The sequence below is a fragment of the Necator americanus genome, chromosome IV, assembly GCF_031761385.1.
Source record: "Necator americanus strain Aroian chromosome IV, whole genome shotgun sequence".
NCBI classification, from domain to species: domain Eukaryota; kingdom Metazoa; phylum Nematoda; class Chromadorea; order Rhabditida; family Ancylostomatidae; genus Necator; species Necator americanus.
In genome coordinates, this window is record NC_087374.1 from 32,900,065 (window position 1) to 32,915,633 (window position 15,569).

The window sequence follows — 15,569 nt, forward strand, 5'->3', positions numbered from 1 at the left end:
CTAGTTTTTTTTTTCGCATTATTTACTGCCAGGAAAACTACCGAAAAAGTATATACATGTACTAAAGGTATCAAAAATGAAATAAGTATAAATTCCGCAGAAGTTAATAGGGTACGGAAAGGACTGCTAAATTCTTTTTAAAAAAAAAAAATGGCAACTAAGACCTAGTGGTCATTATTTGTTTTCATGATTCGTCTTCTGATTTTGAGCAAAAAAATCAGTTTTCTTTTACGGGGTAATGAGACGTGTGAGAATTTTGTAGCTTTGGTATTATGATTGTCTTTTTGAAGATCTTCATGAAGGATTTGACGTTTTGCTTCAAATTTCAAAGTTATTCATTTTCTGTGCGGAAATTCTTTAAAGAGAAGAAGAAGAAAAAAGAAATACCGGAGGTTGAGGTTCCACACTGCTGCTATCAAGGGATACTAGTTTGAAAATGGCCGTTAGATGCAAATTACATCTCCTACGCTCGCTGAAATTTTATCACAACATAGATTTTTTCGTGCATACTTGACGTGTTCTTTTTTAAAATTCACTAAAATTTAAAAGGATTTTAATTTCCTTAGGACTGTGCTCGCATGGAATTTTAAGAGTAGAAATATGAAACCGTTCACTGCAAGAACAATGAAATTGAGTAGAAAATTTTTTTAAAGAATAGAGAAAATCGATTTTATTTGTCTGAGTATTCTTATAGTACAGCGGAGAATGGCAAAACAAAAAGTCTACTCAGAAGTTATTCCTTTTTCATACTCATGAAGAGAATTTAGGTGAGAAAAGGCAGGAAAAATTGACAACGTTGACATTTCACGTGGGAAATGAGAATCACGAGATTTTGCCTCCTCTTTGCGCTTCAATCTAATTAACGAAATTTGCGAGGACTTTATTCCCGATTTTTTTTTTCAATGTGTAGAGCTTACAGATCTATTTGCGTTGCACCTTTTCGAAATTCCTTCTCCCTGGAACACGGGGAAAAGTCCCTTATCAGAGAATCTGTTAGTTCTTCTACCAATGTTTGAGTTATTCGCTTCGAACTCGCGGATAGGCGGGGAAGTGCTGCCTTGTATAATACTACGATAACAGTTCCCAAAATATTTTTCTTCAAAAAGTTTTTTTTTTTGTCAAAAAATATAAATATCACTCCTTTCATTATTTTTTAGCTTCTCTGGCCAAATTTCAGAATGAGGTCAATTTTTTTGTTAATATAAAAGGGATATACGAACGATACAATACCTTGTTATATTGTATTTATGTATTATCAATTACCGGGGCCGCGTATACGAGTCTGATTGCTACCTGCACGTGGTGGCCCTGCTTTAACTAAACGCAATCAGGCGTTCGAGTGTACGCACGAGCTATATAACCTGCACTGTTATATGGCGAAAGCTTCCCATACATTGCAAAAAGATGCTGTCGTCCAGCACACCGCCAAAGCCCATAACCTGAAAGGTCAATTGCCTGAAGGGAACATGGAATCTTTGGCAACAACCATTCGTTTCGTCACGCTGAACTGCCGAACACTATCGAGTGAACTCCAACAAGCCGCTCTATCCAGACTTCTGTGATATCTCTGTGTGCCTTTTGCTGCACTGCAGGAAACACTCACGAGAGATCGGCCCGGCATCAGCATCGAAAATTACACCATATACTGCGGCTGTGCTGATGAGAACAAAGTAGGTGGCTGCGCGATAATTGTGAGGAACGATTACAAGAACCTGGTGGAGGAATTTGGCTCAACATCGTCTAGATGCGTCTTACCACGACTGCGGGATCGCGGAGGACGCAAACTCTGGATCGTAAGTGCTCACGCACCTACGGGAACCGCTGAGGACAACAGTAAGGACGCCTTCTATGATGAACTCAATGCGTTGATGTCTAAAATACCAAGGAGCAGGTGGTCATTGTCGGAATCGACGCAAATGCGAAGATGGGACTCGAACAGCAATCCGATGTGCTAGGAAAATGGTACTATGCAGCGCCGCTTACGTCGGACAACGGTGACCGTCTGGTCGACTTGTGCGAACAGACGGGCCTCATCATTGCTTCTACGTTTAAGAGGAATCATCGACGCCATCAGCTCACGTGGTAGGGGTCAACCCTTTTAACGCATGAAGAGCAGCGCAAGCGAAACATGAGGACTCTTAAGCGTCAGTCAGATATCCGAAAATCTAGAGCTGTTTGGGACGTCGCTTTCGACTCTGACCACCGTCCAGTTCACCACAGCTTCAAAATGCGATTCCACAAGAGAAACCGAGGAGTTCCTCCTCAGCCGAAAACCGAAATGGCAGTTCTGGAAGGAAGATGATGAATGCAGAACAAAATTCCGCCAACGTGTGCCTATTCATGTTGCAGTACGGACCAGAATGAAGCTTAGCGATGCGCTTTCCTTCACAAAGCGCATCCAGGATGCTGTAAATGAAACGCTCCGGGCTCTATTGCCGCGAAAGAAGTTTGCCTTTGCATCTGCGGAGACAAGATCCACGTACAATTCTGTATGTGCCGCGCGCAGTGCTGGTGACTTCAACCAGGAAAAGCGTCTTAGAAGGAAGCTGCGTCGTCAACTGCAACAAGACCGCGATAACGAGTGGACGTCAAGAGCGATGGAGTTTGAGAAGGCGTGGGAGGACAGGAACCCGCGGAAAGCCTATGCTCTACTAAAACAGTATAGCGGCAAAATGAAAAGATGTTCCCCTGTCCTCAACACTGCCAATGCGGTAGCTGTCTGTGAAGCAACCTTTCCAATTTGGAAGGAACACTTCAAGCCCTTGCTGAACCGGTTACCACCGTCAGCTCCTGAACTCGAACACGTTCATAGACCGACATATGCGGTTAACGAGGAGCCACCGACCGAGTCGGAGGTCCTGGTCTGTATTCAAAAAATGAAGAATGGAAAATCTGGCGGAGCCGACGGGATTGGCGCAGAAATGCTAAAATATTTTCCTCCGTCTGGGATTCGTGAGATGACAAAGATCATTTGTTTGATATGGATAGACGAAAGGATACCTGATTCGTGGAGACACGCTATCATAATTCCCCTCCACAAGAAGTTATCCGTCACGGACCCCAGGAATTATCGAGGAATCTCTTTGCTGCGTGTTATGTACAATATGTACAAGGTATTGGAGCACATTATCCTGGACCGACTCATTAAACATCGCGAAGAAACAACGAGCGACAAACAAGCTGGCTTTCGTCCTGGCCGATCTACGATTGACCAGGTGTTCATCGTCAAGAGAGTGATCGAAATCTGGCAGCGGTATTCGAAGCCAATGCAACTACCGTTTCTTTACTTTGAAGCCGCGTTTGACTCTCTTCACCGAGGCCGTCTTCTCAACGCCCTCCCCGCCGATGGAGTACCAGGAAAGTTCGTTCGCTTGCTTGATGACATGAATCAACGAACAACTGCTGCAGTTCGAACACGAGCCGGATGTACAACGCCGTTTGAAGTGGTAACTGGAGTAAGACAAGGGGCAGTGGCAGGACCTTTCCTGTTCAATTTCGCAATCGGCGACATTATGCGAAGAATAGTCGACCAGTGTCCTGCCGACATTGCCTTAGCACCATCAGGGTGCCCCTTGACTGACCTCGATTACGCCGACGATGTCGTTATATTCGCGGAAAGCAGTACGAAACTTCAACATGTTGTCAACCTTGTATCGAAGCTGGCTGCAGCCTACGGACTACGCCTACGCCCTGATAAATGCAAGCAGATGTGGATCTCTTCGAGACCATGAACAGGAATCAGGGTCGACGGCTAACCGATAGAACTCGTCGATGAGTTCTGTTACCTAGGTTGTACGCTGAAGAACAATAGCAGCTACGAGAGAGATGTTCAGCAAAGATGCGCTAAGGCCACTTCTGCATTTAACTCCTTAACGAATTGCCTGTGGTCGACCCCCATCACCAACAAAGTCAAGCTGTGAGTTTACCTATCCGCAATTCGCCCCATCATGATGTACGGATCGGAGACTTGGGCAGCACCATCAACGGTTATGGAGAGGCTTGACTGCACGGAACGAAAGCTGATTAGACGGCTACTTGGCTACTTTTGGCCTAGGGTATGTCACAATGAAGATCTTTACGCAGAGGTTGATGTGGTATACCGGCGGATGACACGTGGAAAACATCAACATCTTGCACCGCCATCAAAAGTGGCTAAGGTAATTCGTCTTCGCTTCTTTGGTCATATATTAAGGAGACCGGCAGATCGCCTTGTCCAACGAGTTCTGAAGAGTTCGTCGGGTTCGAGCTGGAAGAAGCCACCTGGCCGAAAAAGGAAGTTCTGGACTAATATGGTAAAAGAGGACCTGAGGACACTTGGCATGGATAGGCAGTTCAGGCGAGACGTAAGGTTTCGCAGAACATGGAATAGCAACGAATGGATTGATTCTGTGCAAGCTCTTGCAGAAGATCGAGAAGGTTGGGCAGAGCTGTGTTCAAGGACGGCACACCTCGGCGAAGATGCGAGTAATCGCGTCAGGCGATGACATCAGCCCGCCGATTGAGTCAAGTAAGTCATCAATTACCAGTTTCCTACCGATAAAGATAACGTTCCATGTCAGATCACATAAACATCTTGCTACTATTTAAGCAGCCGTTTGCATGCGTGTTTCCACCTTCTGACAGAGGCATGCTACCAACTTGAGGCGAACGAAGAAGGAAATAGGCACGCGGAGGAGTCATAAAGGTGAAGAGCAAAGCGCCCAGTGGTCACGGCTATGAGACGGCTGCAACCATTTATGTTTTGCGTCATGCGCAATAAGTTATTGCGCACCAATGACCGGGTGAACCGACGCCGGTGGATCCGTCGCACCCCATATTATAGCAATCTGGCGCCCTCGCATCAATCTGACGCCATTGGACCCGTCGCACCCCCTTCTATAGGTATCTGGCGCCGGTGGACCGGTCGCACCCCTTCTATGGGTATCTGGCGCCGGCGCGCCAATCCGACACCGCGGGATCCGTCGCGATCCATTTCATAGCTATCTGAGCCCAGCGCACCAATCCGACGCTGGGTGTGCCCGTAGACACCCCCTTTTTCGAATTTCGTGACACACAGACACAGACACACAGACACAGACACACACACACAGACACACACACATAGACACACACACACAGACACACACAGACACACACACATACACACACGGACTAAGCTCATAGAAACACTAACACTAATCGACTAAGCGAGAAACGTTCTTCTCTCACAAACGCCTTTTTTCCGTAAAATTTCCTACTGAGTTGGAGTATTATCAGCAGCTAAGGATTTTTTCTCCAAGATTCTGATGAAAAATACCCAATCAAGCACTGCAATTATCAGTATTGCCTCAAATCTGCCCTTTTCTGGTTCAGGATTCCTTTCTGTGGCCAATCTCCTCGCAAAGAAAGAAGAACTCAAATTGTATGCCGTAGTGTTGTAATATTCTCACATTTTTAGTGGGGTTTTGGCACGTCATTGGGTGTAGTAGATAAGTAAATAAACAAATAAATAAATAAACAAATAAATAAATAAATAAATAAACAAATAAATAAATAAGTAAATAATTAGGGTTCTCTTTGAAGGACATCGGGAAAAGCATGGCAATCGTGTCGACCGCTTCCCTACAAGTTATATAATATTACTTGAAACCCCTTGTTTTTTCTTCAAATTTTCTTGGAAGAATGCCAAGGATGCTATGTTCATCTACCTTCTTTTAAATTCATCAGATTTGAAGTACAACGTTGAGAATCAACCATTTATTATTCTTCCTACAGACCTCGGCGAAAAATAGTCACTTAAATCTTGTTACAATTGTATGCTTTATTATCGAAAAAGTGTAGTTAAACAAACAAATCATAAATGATCAAACAGGTCATAAATGATTGAATAACCGTCGTTGGATTTTCGCCAAATTTGAGTGAATTTTCCTTTAAAAATTCCAAATTTCTTGGCACTAGTTTCATACTCAGCTCGAAGAATAATGTAGTCGTTACTCATTTGGTAGTTTTCATTGGAGATCTACAAAAAAAACAGATCACGGTTGTGGAGAAATCCTAATTGATAAACCACTGCAAAATAATTAAGCCATTCATACCGTTGTCATTGTTTTTCCCATGATTTTGTGCAATACCAGAAGTTCTTCCTTGATTGCTGAAAAATGTTGAGTCAGAGTTTATAAACTTTGAGCATCAGCATCTTTGAGAATCTAACCTTCCCTTCCATAGAGACATCTTTTTCCGGTGAGTATCAACACACAGTCAGGATCGTAGTACTTCATTGCCTGAATGTGTTCCGCAAGGTCAGAAATTCCCTCAAGATTAGGTGAGTGGAACAAGGAAAAATCAAGGAAAAACTTGAGAACATCTTTAAGTGGTTTTTATCGAACTATTGGAGGATTCTATTGAGGAGGATGAAAAAAAGTGGATTCCCAACAGAACACTGAAACTCTTATTCTGTGGTCGACTGGGTCTCGTCGTTGGTTTTCCAGAAAGAGTTGATTTTTTGTTCGGACTCTTCTTCCTACCAATAATATTTAGTAATTGAAAAAAAAATCTCTCAATGAAATCCCTTTCATGAAGGTCGATCTCAACTCTCAAGAGGATCCTAAGCTTGTTTTTTGTTCTTTTTTCTTCATTGATCCTTCCAGAAGAAAAGAAATTGATTTATTAGGGAGGTTGTTTTGTCGACTTTCACGTGTTTTATTACACTAGTTATAGATAATTACTCGTATCAATGTTAGACGGAGAAGAAGGAACAGGGACGAACGTCTGAGGTGAATTAGACGAGGGTGACTTTGAAATATTTGGAAATTTTTATACATTTGTGGCGAGGTTTAAAAGTTTTCCTCTTATCTCTACGTAATATCTACTGGTGTATTTTTTTCCAGGTTGGTTTTTTTCAGTTTGATTTTACTTCGAATTTCGTTCGCTGATTTTTCACAACCCAGATTCTGCTCCTCTCTTGGTAGTTCTCTGGAAAAATTCTATAACAGCCACCTAGCCGTGTGAGTAAGTAAACTAGTTTTTTTTGCTACACGCAATAACTCCAAATTTTAAATCGCAGCCATAACGTTAAAAATCATATTTTTCACTTAATAGGGTAAGAAAAAGCAGGAATTGTATTTTGTCGGATTCGATTGAATGCTGTACTGGATAGCAAGTTGAGATCTTCACCATTCCGTTCGGCTCTCATCAAATCGCGGCTAATAAAATTTTAGAGAGCCACAAATGATGAATATTCACAATAGTGAAGTTTAAGTGGAATTATTGTTGTTTTGTGCTGAAGAGAAACGAAGTTAAATAATTACAAATAAACGAAATTTGGGTGAGAACAGAATTATCAATAATTATTATCAATATTTTGTCTCAAAATGCATCCCCTTGGCATGCGTCCAAGAAAGCGGCGGAAACTGGTTCTGTTCTGTCTCTCGCCAAAATTCGCCAAAGCGTTCTTTCTGGGGCGGTTCAAAAACTTCAAAAAAAAAAAGAAATAAGAAAAAAAGAGAAAGGGCTTGATCAAATTAGTGGGAAAGCGGACGTCTCAATCAGCGTTCATTTACACTGGGGCAATGTTCGCCCTTCTCCCAAATTTTACAAATTACACATTTATATTTTTTTATATTTATATTTATTTATTATTTATCATTAATTGTTATTCTTATCATTATTATAATTCTTTTATTTTGTATATTTATATTATATATTTTCTATTTACATTTATTATATATATATGTATATATATATATATATATATATATATATGTATATATATATATGTAAATTTCAATTTTGTTTTCTTCCGTTACGTTTCCACGTGCTCTGCTTTTATTTGCATCTTTTTTGAAAAAGAAATAGTGCTATCTTACGATGAACGATAACGAGCTGATCATTTCTGCATAAGCTGTAGAGATCACATAGACTAACCTTCTCACATTCCCCGTTATCCAGGATCCTGTTGTACTCATCGTAAATTGGCTTGAGGATGGCCTTCGCTTCTGAAACAACAGCGCTTAGTGCATCCTCAAAATAAACAACACTGTATAGGTAAACGTAAACAAATGGCTTTTGATAGCAAATGTGATAGCTCAGGCCTGAAATTAAAAATCTTCAACAATTCCCATCGTAAAGATAAGAATTTTTTCTTGGGATAATAGATTTCTTTATTACTATTAGTAATATACACAACTAGTGTTCTTATTAGAAAATTCTAAAGAACTAAAATACATTTGATCTTTGAAGGGAACAGCGTAGTGAGCGCTGTTCCCTTCCAGATCATTCTATTTCCAGTGAATTTCGCAAATAATGGAACCATAGATTTGTCTCAGACGTCCATCGACTGCACTATGGTGTAAAATTAGCACAATTCAGATGTAGTTGAGCGGAAATCTTTGGAGAATAAAACTGCATCAAGGCAAAGAGGAATTGTGGGGAAACTTGTTGGATATTTCACTCCAAAGTTAACAATTGATTATATCATATTGATTTTTGATGAGCTGCTATAGCGAGCTTTTTTCGACTAATTTTATTGGTTAACGTTTAGGTAGATCACCTTCCTTAAAGCCAGAAGTTCGTGTGATTCAATTCGGAGTCTAATCTTCCTGATTTCTTGCACATGCTATGGCGACGAATGTTTTGGTGAAACGGCCCGACCACTACATATTTGCATCAAAGTGGATTTTAATGGAAAGAATATGTTACAGGAATGGTTACCCTTAGGAGCCCGTATACTAACATATAAGATGGTGGGTATAGCGCAGTCGGTAACAAGTTCCGCTTCCTGCACGATCGGTCAGAGGTTCGAATCCGCACTAGTGCTCAGCAAGCCTTTCATCCCTCCGGGTGGACAAATTTGTACCAGACTTGTCTGGGAGGAGAAAAAAACTGACCTGACACATCGGCTAGCCCCCATAAGTCATTGTATAGGCCAGTTACGCGTTCGTTCACCTCAAACGATTCTGAATTGAAGTGAACGCGGTGGCGCATCCCAAGCGGATTGATCGTTTATCCTTTACAGCATAAAAAAGAAAGTAGTCAATTTTGAAATCAGTGTTCAAATCGTGGCGCACGAATCTAAAACGTTGGCTCGAAAATCGTTCATCGATCAGTTAGCGGTCACTTCTCTAGTCCAAGGTGAACATTTATTATAGTTGCTGCTTTAGGTGGTCCAAAACACTAGGTGCAGGGTTTTTCTGCTTAGTTTTGGAGAGAATTAATCACGTGGATTATGATTTTAATAGCCTCTTTAATAGGCTCGGAAGATGCCAATAAATCAATCAAATAAAATCTGTTAACAAAGGTCGTCTACGGCTCAACGGCTTAAAAATCAATACGACATCTTAATATGAGAGATTCATTAAAAATCGAATATTTTCAATATTTATACGTAATAGTGATTATTGTTGTATGCTTGAGTTTGTGTAGAATACTACTGTAACACTTGATAAAATAGTGAAGTTAGAAGTCAATACTGAAATGTAGGTGCGAATACGAAAATAGGTGTCAGGACACAACTGTAGCACCTTTCGAATAGATGATGTTTTTGTTACAAAATTATTGTCTCATGCTTTCATTGGAACACTTCAAACGATCAAAATTCCCTTAAAAAGATAAGACTCCGTGAATTGGCTGCGTCCAGATTGTCCCCCACGTATAGATCCCGATTCAATAGCGCTAATTTTTTTGCAAGTGTGAGGATGGTTCGGCATTGTTCGTGGATTTGATACTGGAAAACACGTGGAATCACACTCGTTCATTAACACAAAACATTCCAGAAATTTCTTTCGTAACTAATAGGATGCTGTCGAAATAGTTTGGTATTGTACACAATGTTGACCAATGTGTTCCAGATGTCTGACAATTATGACCGTAATCGTAATCAATCATTTCGATTTCAGCATCGTAGAGAATACCAAGCGCTTGTTTTCGGTCGAAGAAAGCCAGAACATTACATGTGTTTCCCACGAAAATAAGGAAAAAACCAAAACAACGATAATAATTGTGAAGCATTTTTCTATCAGCCTAGCACATTAATCATTGCTGCTTAATAGGGATGGTGGGTTCAAAAAAAAGAGAAAAAAATAACTTAGACAGAAGTCTGCCAAGTTGAAAAGGAAATGTGCTAATTTATATATCTGACGTAAAAACTCACCTTCAGAAGATGCCATATCAACATTGAGTGGGCGTGGCCTTCAACTACGATGCCTAAGGCCGGTCTTTGGATATAAGAATATGGACAACTGCCACTTTTCCATGAATTATTAATATTAATCGAGAGAAAAAAAACTTGCTCAATATAAATTTTACGATAAACGGCTAGGAGGCACCACTACTCAACAATAGTACCGGAGGCCTTCTGGTTACAATATCTGAATAATAATAACAGCAATAATATATAAATAATATGTAATAGTAATGTAATATAATATACAATCTGAGGACGCTTTTACATAGTACAACTCTTCATCTCGATTAATTTCATCTTAGTCCTCATTACATCGGTTTTTTTATTACTTTACCTAGTAAATAGTAGTTTTTTAAACTTTTTAACGTAGCTTTTATTTTTTCTTTATTTTCTCCCTTATTTTTCAGCCGTTTTTCTCGTCCTTCTCTTTTCCAAGCATTGAGTACCACAGTATGTTAGAAGTACGTTTATTGGGTTGCACACAATGATAGAAAGACATGCAATTCTTAAAATAAAAGCCAATCATACAAATCTCAAATGGGACCTTATATTTTTTTCTCATACAAGACATGCCATGTTTAATGTAATCAAAACGCTTCACATAGTGAATTCATCATGCAAGATCAAATATGTGTTATTTGATTTCCGCCAAATTTGTGTGAATTTCCCTTTGACCACTCCCATTTTTTCTGTGGTGGCTTCATAGTCAGCGGTGATGATTATGTAGTCGCCAGTCATTTGATAGCATTCTCCAGAGATCTGTAAACCAAGAAGAATCTGCTACTGTTGCCAGAGGTTATCCAGAATTTGCCTTGGAAAATGAAGCAAATAATGCAAAAGCAAATAGCAGCAAATAGCAAATACCTTCGTTTTAGTTCTTCCCATACGTTTACTGTATTCCACAGTGGCCTCTTTGATTGCTGAAATAGTAAGTGAATCGTAAATATTTAGGATTCATACAGTTGCGTCATGACAGCCATACCTTCTCTTCCATAAACTCCTTTTTTCCCGATTTGAACGAGAACGGCATTTGGAGCGTAGTATGAAGTTACCTAGAAGAGCATGCACGAGTCTCGATTTTCATGGTACCGCAATGCGAGCAAGCGGGGATTCCACGTCTCACTCAGCGATCAAATCATGGTTGAAGCCCCTAGGTTATCCTAGAAAATCGGATAAGTCTGAAAGTTTCTTGGTATATCCTTCTTGGTATATGGTGGTAATGTATGGATCCAGAAACTGTGAGAATTCAGGATCCAGAAACTCAGCATGTGTAAAAAGCTCAGCTGGCAGGCTTCGATTGTCTCCGTAGCAAGAATAATTCGTTAACTCATTCAAATACACTGCAAATATGTCAATAATTGCACGAGGGTGTTTTCTAATTTCCCGTGGGCAAGTTTTCATCGCATTGTTTTCATTGTAGTAGAAATGCAGTAAAATGCGCAAAAAACAAACAAAAAATTAATTTGGCGGTCTTGTTTAGTTTGAATAGCGGATTTCTGATATTTCAAATGAAATGTGTAGTGCGGCCGCTTCTTGAAAAAATGATGAATTTGATTATTGTCAAAGAGTCCAGGTTTCTCCTAGACACAGATCTTCGATGTTATGATGTCCTTGAGTTGTGCTGAGCTTTTTCTTTGAGCACCTTTTTGTAATACATGAGAAAATCATATAAGTTGTTATAATTGACTGCTCAATTTGGTATAATTGCGCCAGATCATTAGTTCCCATTTAATTTTTTTTCCCGTACACGCGATTGGCTTCTAGTGTTTTTTTTGGCGTAAGCAGGGTCCTTTGCAAGTATAATGCAACGAGATGCGGATTAAATACCAAGTTTATTTTTCTCAAATGCATTCGTGACCGAAGAACGTTGCGCGGATTGTAAATCAAACAACTCCTCACCTGCTCAAAATCCTCCTCATCGAATGCTTTGGTGAACCGATCAAAAATCGGCTTCAGAATTGACTTAGCTTCTGTAAAAGAATTCCCACTATATGACAGAATGAATGAGAGCTGAGAGATAATTTGTTTGGAGATACAGTACTTTCTTTATTTTTCGTTTTTTCTTGAATTATCAGCAGAGTTTCTAATGTGAGGTCCATTCTTGGTTTATATGATAATCATTAGATTTAATGAATAAGGTGATCTAAATAAGGAAGTCTATCTGCTGAACAATGCGGATCATTATTATGTGGCCTCCTTTGTTTAGTTTCTTTTTCTTGCCTCTGCAAAATTGTTACATACTTTTCCGATGAATTCACTTATGAGAAATCAAGGTATGTAATTGTTATTCATCGGTTACCTTCATGATTTGGATTAATCACCGTTTGATCTGTCAAATTCCTACCTATCCTTCCGCAACTAAAACGTCTTATTTAAAATCGAAAATGTTCATTAGTACTCTATCCCTGGCTAAGGTTTTCGCCAAAATAAAAAGACTAGTGTTATAATTGTAAACAAAGTAAATGTAGCATAATTCCTTTCTTTGCATACACATATACATGGAGTAAAGAAATGTTCACATTAAAAAATAGGGAATCAAAATCTACGGGCAAAAATATCCTAGTATTAGAGTACAGCTCACCTGCGCAAGAACTCATAGCAGTTCACTGGAAGTGACATTATCAGACTGGCCTTATATTCGGGCGGCAGGCGTTGTGGAACGGTCAACTGTCGTGTCGTGTTTAGTGGTCTGAAAACATCATAATAGTTGGTGATAGATGGTTCCTTATTGTAGTCAATGTGAACATCGCGCAAGGCTCTTCCATTAAACAAAGGATGAGAATGAAGTCTAAGGAGTTGACCAGTTTCTCCTGTAATGTGCTGACGTCTTCGAATCAGAATGGTTGATGTTCATAAACTCGTGTGCAGCTTTACAATGACTTATGTAGGGTAGTCGGTGATTCAAACCAGTGTTCTTATCCATCCAGACAAGTATCGTAAAAATTCATCCCCCCCCCCCCCGGGGGAAATGAAAGGCTTTGTTAGCACTAGGCTGCTTTCGAATAATTGATCGATCGTGCAGCCACAGCTAAATATCTTAGCGACTGCGCCGCAGCGGTCCAGAACAAGGATAGAGAGAAAAAACGTTGAGTGACTTCTTTGAATGAGTTCACCTTAGTTGATCATATATCATGGTGTCCTTGTGGATGGTAAGAATACTTACTTAGATATCTAGAACTTAGATACCTAGATGGTCCTTCTTCAATGGACGTCCCTGTATCATTTCCACTCGCTTCGTTCTCTCACCATTGTCAACCAAGATTCAACTATATATACGATATATCTGTATTCAGGTAGGTCACGGAGACAAATCACTGCTCTCAAGTCGGAGCCAATGATGAAGTTTCCTACTGTCACATAAGAAAACAATCTCCATGCTGTTACCGAGCAAAAAAAAGACATCTACAGCTGGAAATATTGGGAAAATTAGTGCAAAGTATTCTTCACAAGTTTCTGAATGACGACGCGCAACGTAAATACAATTTTCATATATAACAGTCTTTTGCAGTACAGTACAGTACAGTACCATGCACTTTTGCACGGTTGTAGAGACAGATTTTCCCTATGTTTGAGCAAAGTCTGGTGTTTTTGACTTGCCCTTCTTTTGAAATTTTCTTTTGTTTTTTTTTTGTTGTTTGTTTTGAAACCTAGTTTAAAATTTAGACTTTAGGAAATTTCGCATTTTTTCCAACTAGATTTGGAGAGATCCAGAACACTCATGGAAATCAAAATTTGCAGATAAGAAAAAGAAAAAATGTGAAATTTTAGATTTTCGGGTACGCGTCAAAATCTGAATAACTTCGAACAAAATCCAATAATTCAGGTCATACCCTATTATAACCAAGTCGGTTCAGAATACGTAAGAAAAGAGAATTTTACGCAAACAGGATTTATTTTGGCTTTCTTGAAGATGAGTTTTATTCTCTTAAAAGTTGAGAAAAAGTTGAAACATTTGCTAAAATTATCAATTTTTTTCTCAACTAGCTTTCAAAAAGTACCAAAGAGTCCCTGAAAAAGATACTTCAACAATTTTATAGCGCAAATGTTTTTTTTACAAAAACCGACACATTTATACTTATCCGTTTCTTTTCCATTTCTTTATTTATGTTTACTTCAACCTAGCAAACCAGCTCAACAATGATTTCCAATCAGACCCTACACTAATCGCTAAAATGACATCTAAGTAACAATTGTATACGGTAAACAATGCTTTTAGAACAATTTCAGAAAAATTCCGGGTGAAATGTTCTTCACAATATTTTTTTATGTTTTACAAAAATCAATATTCCGGCCGGTATCGAACTATTCATTGTCAGTAATTACCGACAATGAGTTAGATGTTGTGTTGGAAGTAGAAAATAGTGACTATTATTATTTTTTTTTAACGAAACTTCTATTTTACTTAGAGCGCTACATGCTAATATTCATTATAGTTCTATTTTATTTATATTCATTATTTAACATTATCTCATTTCAATTTTTTTCAATTTGTTTCTTTAATTGTACCTACGATACACGTTTTCGATTACTATATGAGATGCTACATGTTTTAGAAAGAATGGAACGAGGGGATCGTTTTCAGAAGGGTTTTTTCCTAACTACACGCTTGACTCTGTAGTATTACACTGAGGGGACGTAGATGTTTATAAAAAAAACCATTTGGAAAATGGAAATTTCCGCCAAAAATAAGGTTCTTCTTTCATCTCGAATTTAATTTCAAGGTCTTGTTCTCAGGTGTTTCTCTTTTTCGTTTTTTTTTCAGGTATAATCTACCTTTTGTCTAAAAAAAATGTCTCACACCTTGTATTCTTTAAGAGACAATTTTGTATGTGGAGATTTCTGCTGGTTCAACTTAAAGGCATCACCTCACGAATCTGAGGTGGTGCAGATTTCAGGTGGAGTCATCGTACACGGGATGGGAAACTATGGAGAGGGTGGTGATTCCGTCCATTTCTTCCTAATTGCCGTAAAAAACGGCCCAGAAGATGCGGCGCTGCACGAGGCTGGCGCGCACCATTCAAACTCCCTGTAGAAAGTTGTGCGCCAGTGCGCCTGAAGCCATATCTTCCGGGCCGTTTTTTACGGCAATTAGGAAGAAATGGACAGAATCACCCTCCTCTCCATAATCTACTATCCCGTATACGAATACTCCACCTGAAATCTGCACCACCTCAGATGCGTGGGGTGATGCCTTTAACTACTTTTCAAATGTACAGTACCCGTGGGTGGAACAATAGTAAGCTGTTTAGTGCTACTTTCTTCAGAAGCTATAAAAAAGTAATTGAGACTCTGAGGTGATTGGGATGACTCCGTGGATTTCCATTCCGATGTCCACTTCAATTTGTCGACTTTTTGTATGTGAAATTTTGTAAATCTGCTCTTGGAACTTAAATGAGGAACCACCTTCTTT

General features: G+C 39.4%; 3 protein-coding genes across 4 annotated transcripts; 2 read left to right on the forward strand and 1 right to left on the reverse strand.

The window, feature by feature from the left end:
- Positions 1-1,924: 1,924 nt before the first annotated feature.
- Positions 1,925-3,731, forward strand: RB195_003505 (uncharacterized protein; the record flags this gene model as incomplete). Its single annotated transcript, XM_064201185.1, has 2 exons — positions 1,925-2,082; positions 2,144-3,731. 2 exons carry the CDS (start codon positions 1,925-1,927, stop codon positions 3,729-3,731), a joined length of 1,746 nt encoding a protein of 581 aa, XP_064057066.1.
- Positions 3,732-3,947: 216 nt separating this feature from the next.
- RB195_003506 (uncharacterized protein) lies at positions 3,948-4,484 on the forward strand (the record flags this gene model as incomplete). Its single annotated transcript, XM_064201186.1, has 1 exon — positions 3,948-4,484. One exon carries the CDS (start codon positions 3,948-3,950, stop codon positions 4,482-4,484), a length of 537 nt encoding a protein of 178 aa, XP_064057067.1.
- A 1,349-nt stretch (positions 4,485-5,833) lies between these two features.
- RB195_003507 (uncharacterized protein) lies at positions 5,834-13,292 on the reverse strand (the record flags this gene model as incomplete). Of its 2 annotated transcripts, XM_064201187.1 has the most annotated exons (10): positions 5,834-5,998; positions 6,075-6,130; positions 6,191-6,290; positions 7,903-7,998; positions 11,024-11,079; positions 11,142-11,211; positions 12,059-12,129; positions 12,459-12,517; positions 12,741-12,848; positions 13,273-13,292. In XM_064201187.1, the coding sequence occupies 10 exons, from the start codon at positions 13,290-13,292 to the stop codon at positions 5,834-5,836; spliced, it is 801 nt and encodes a 266-aa protein (XP_064057068.1). The 2 variants fall into 2 exon arrangements, with proteins under 2 accessions (XP_064057068.1, XP_064057069.1); XM_064201188.1 differs by lacking the exons at positions 7,903-7,998; positions 11,024-11,079; positions 11,142-11,211; ... (2 more) ...; positions 12,741-12,848; positions 13,273-13,292 and having other exon boundaries at positions 6,191-6,257.
- Positions 13,293-15,569: the final 2,277 nt, after the last annotated feature.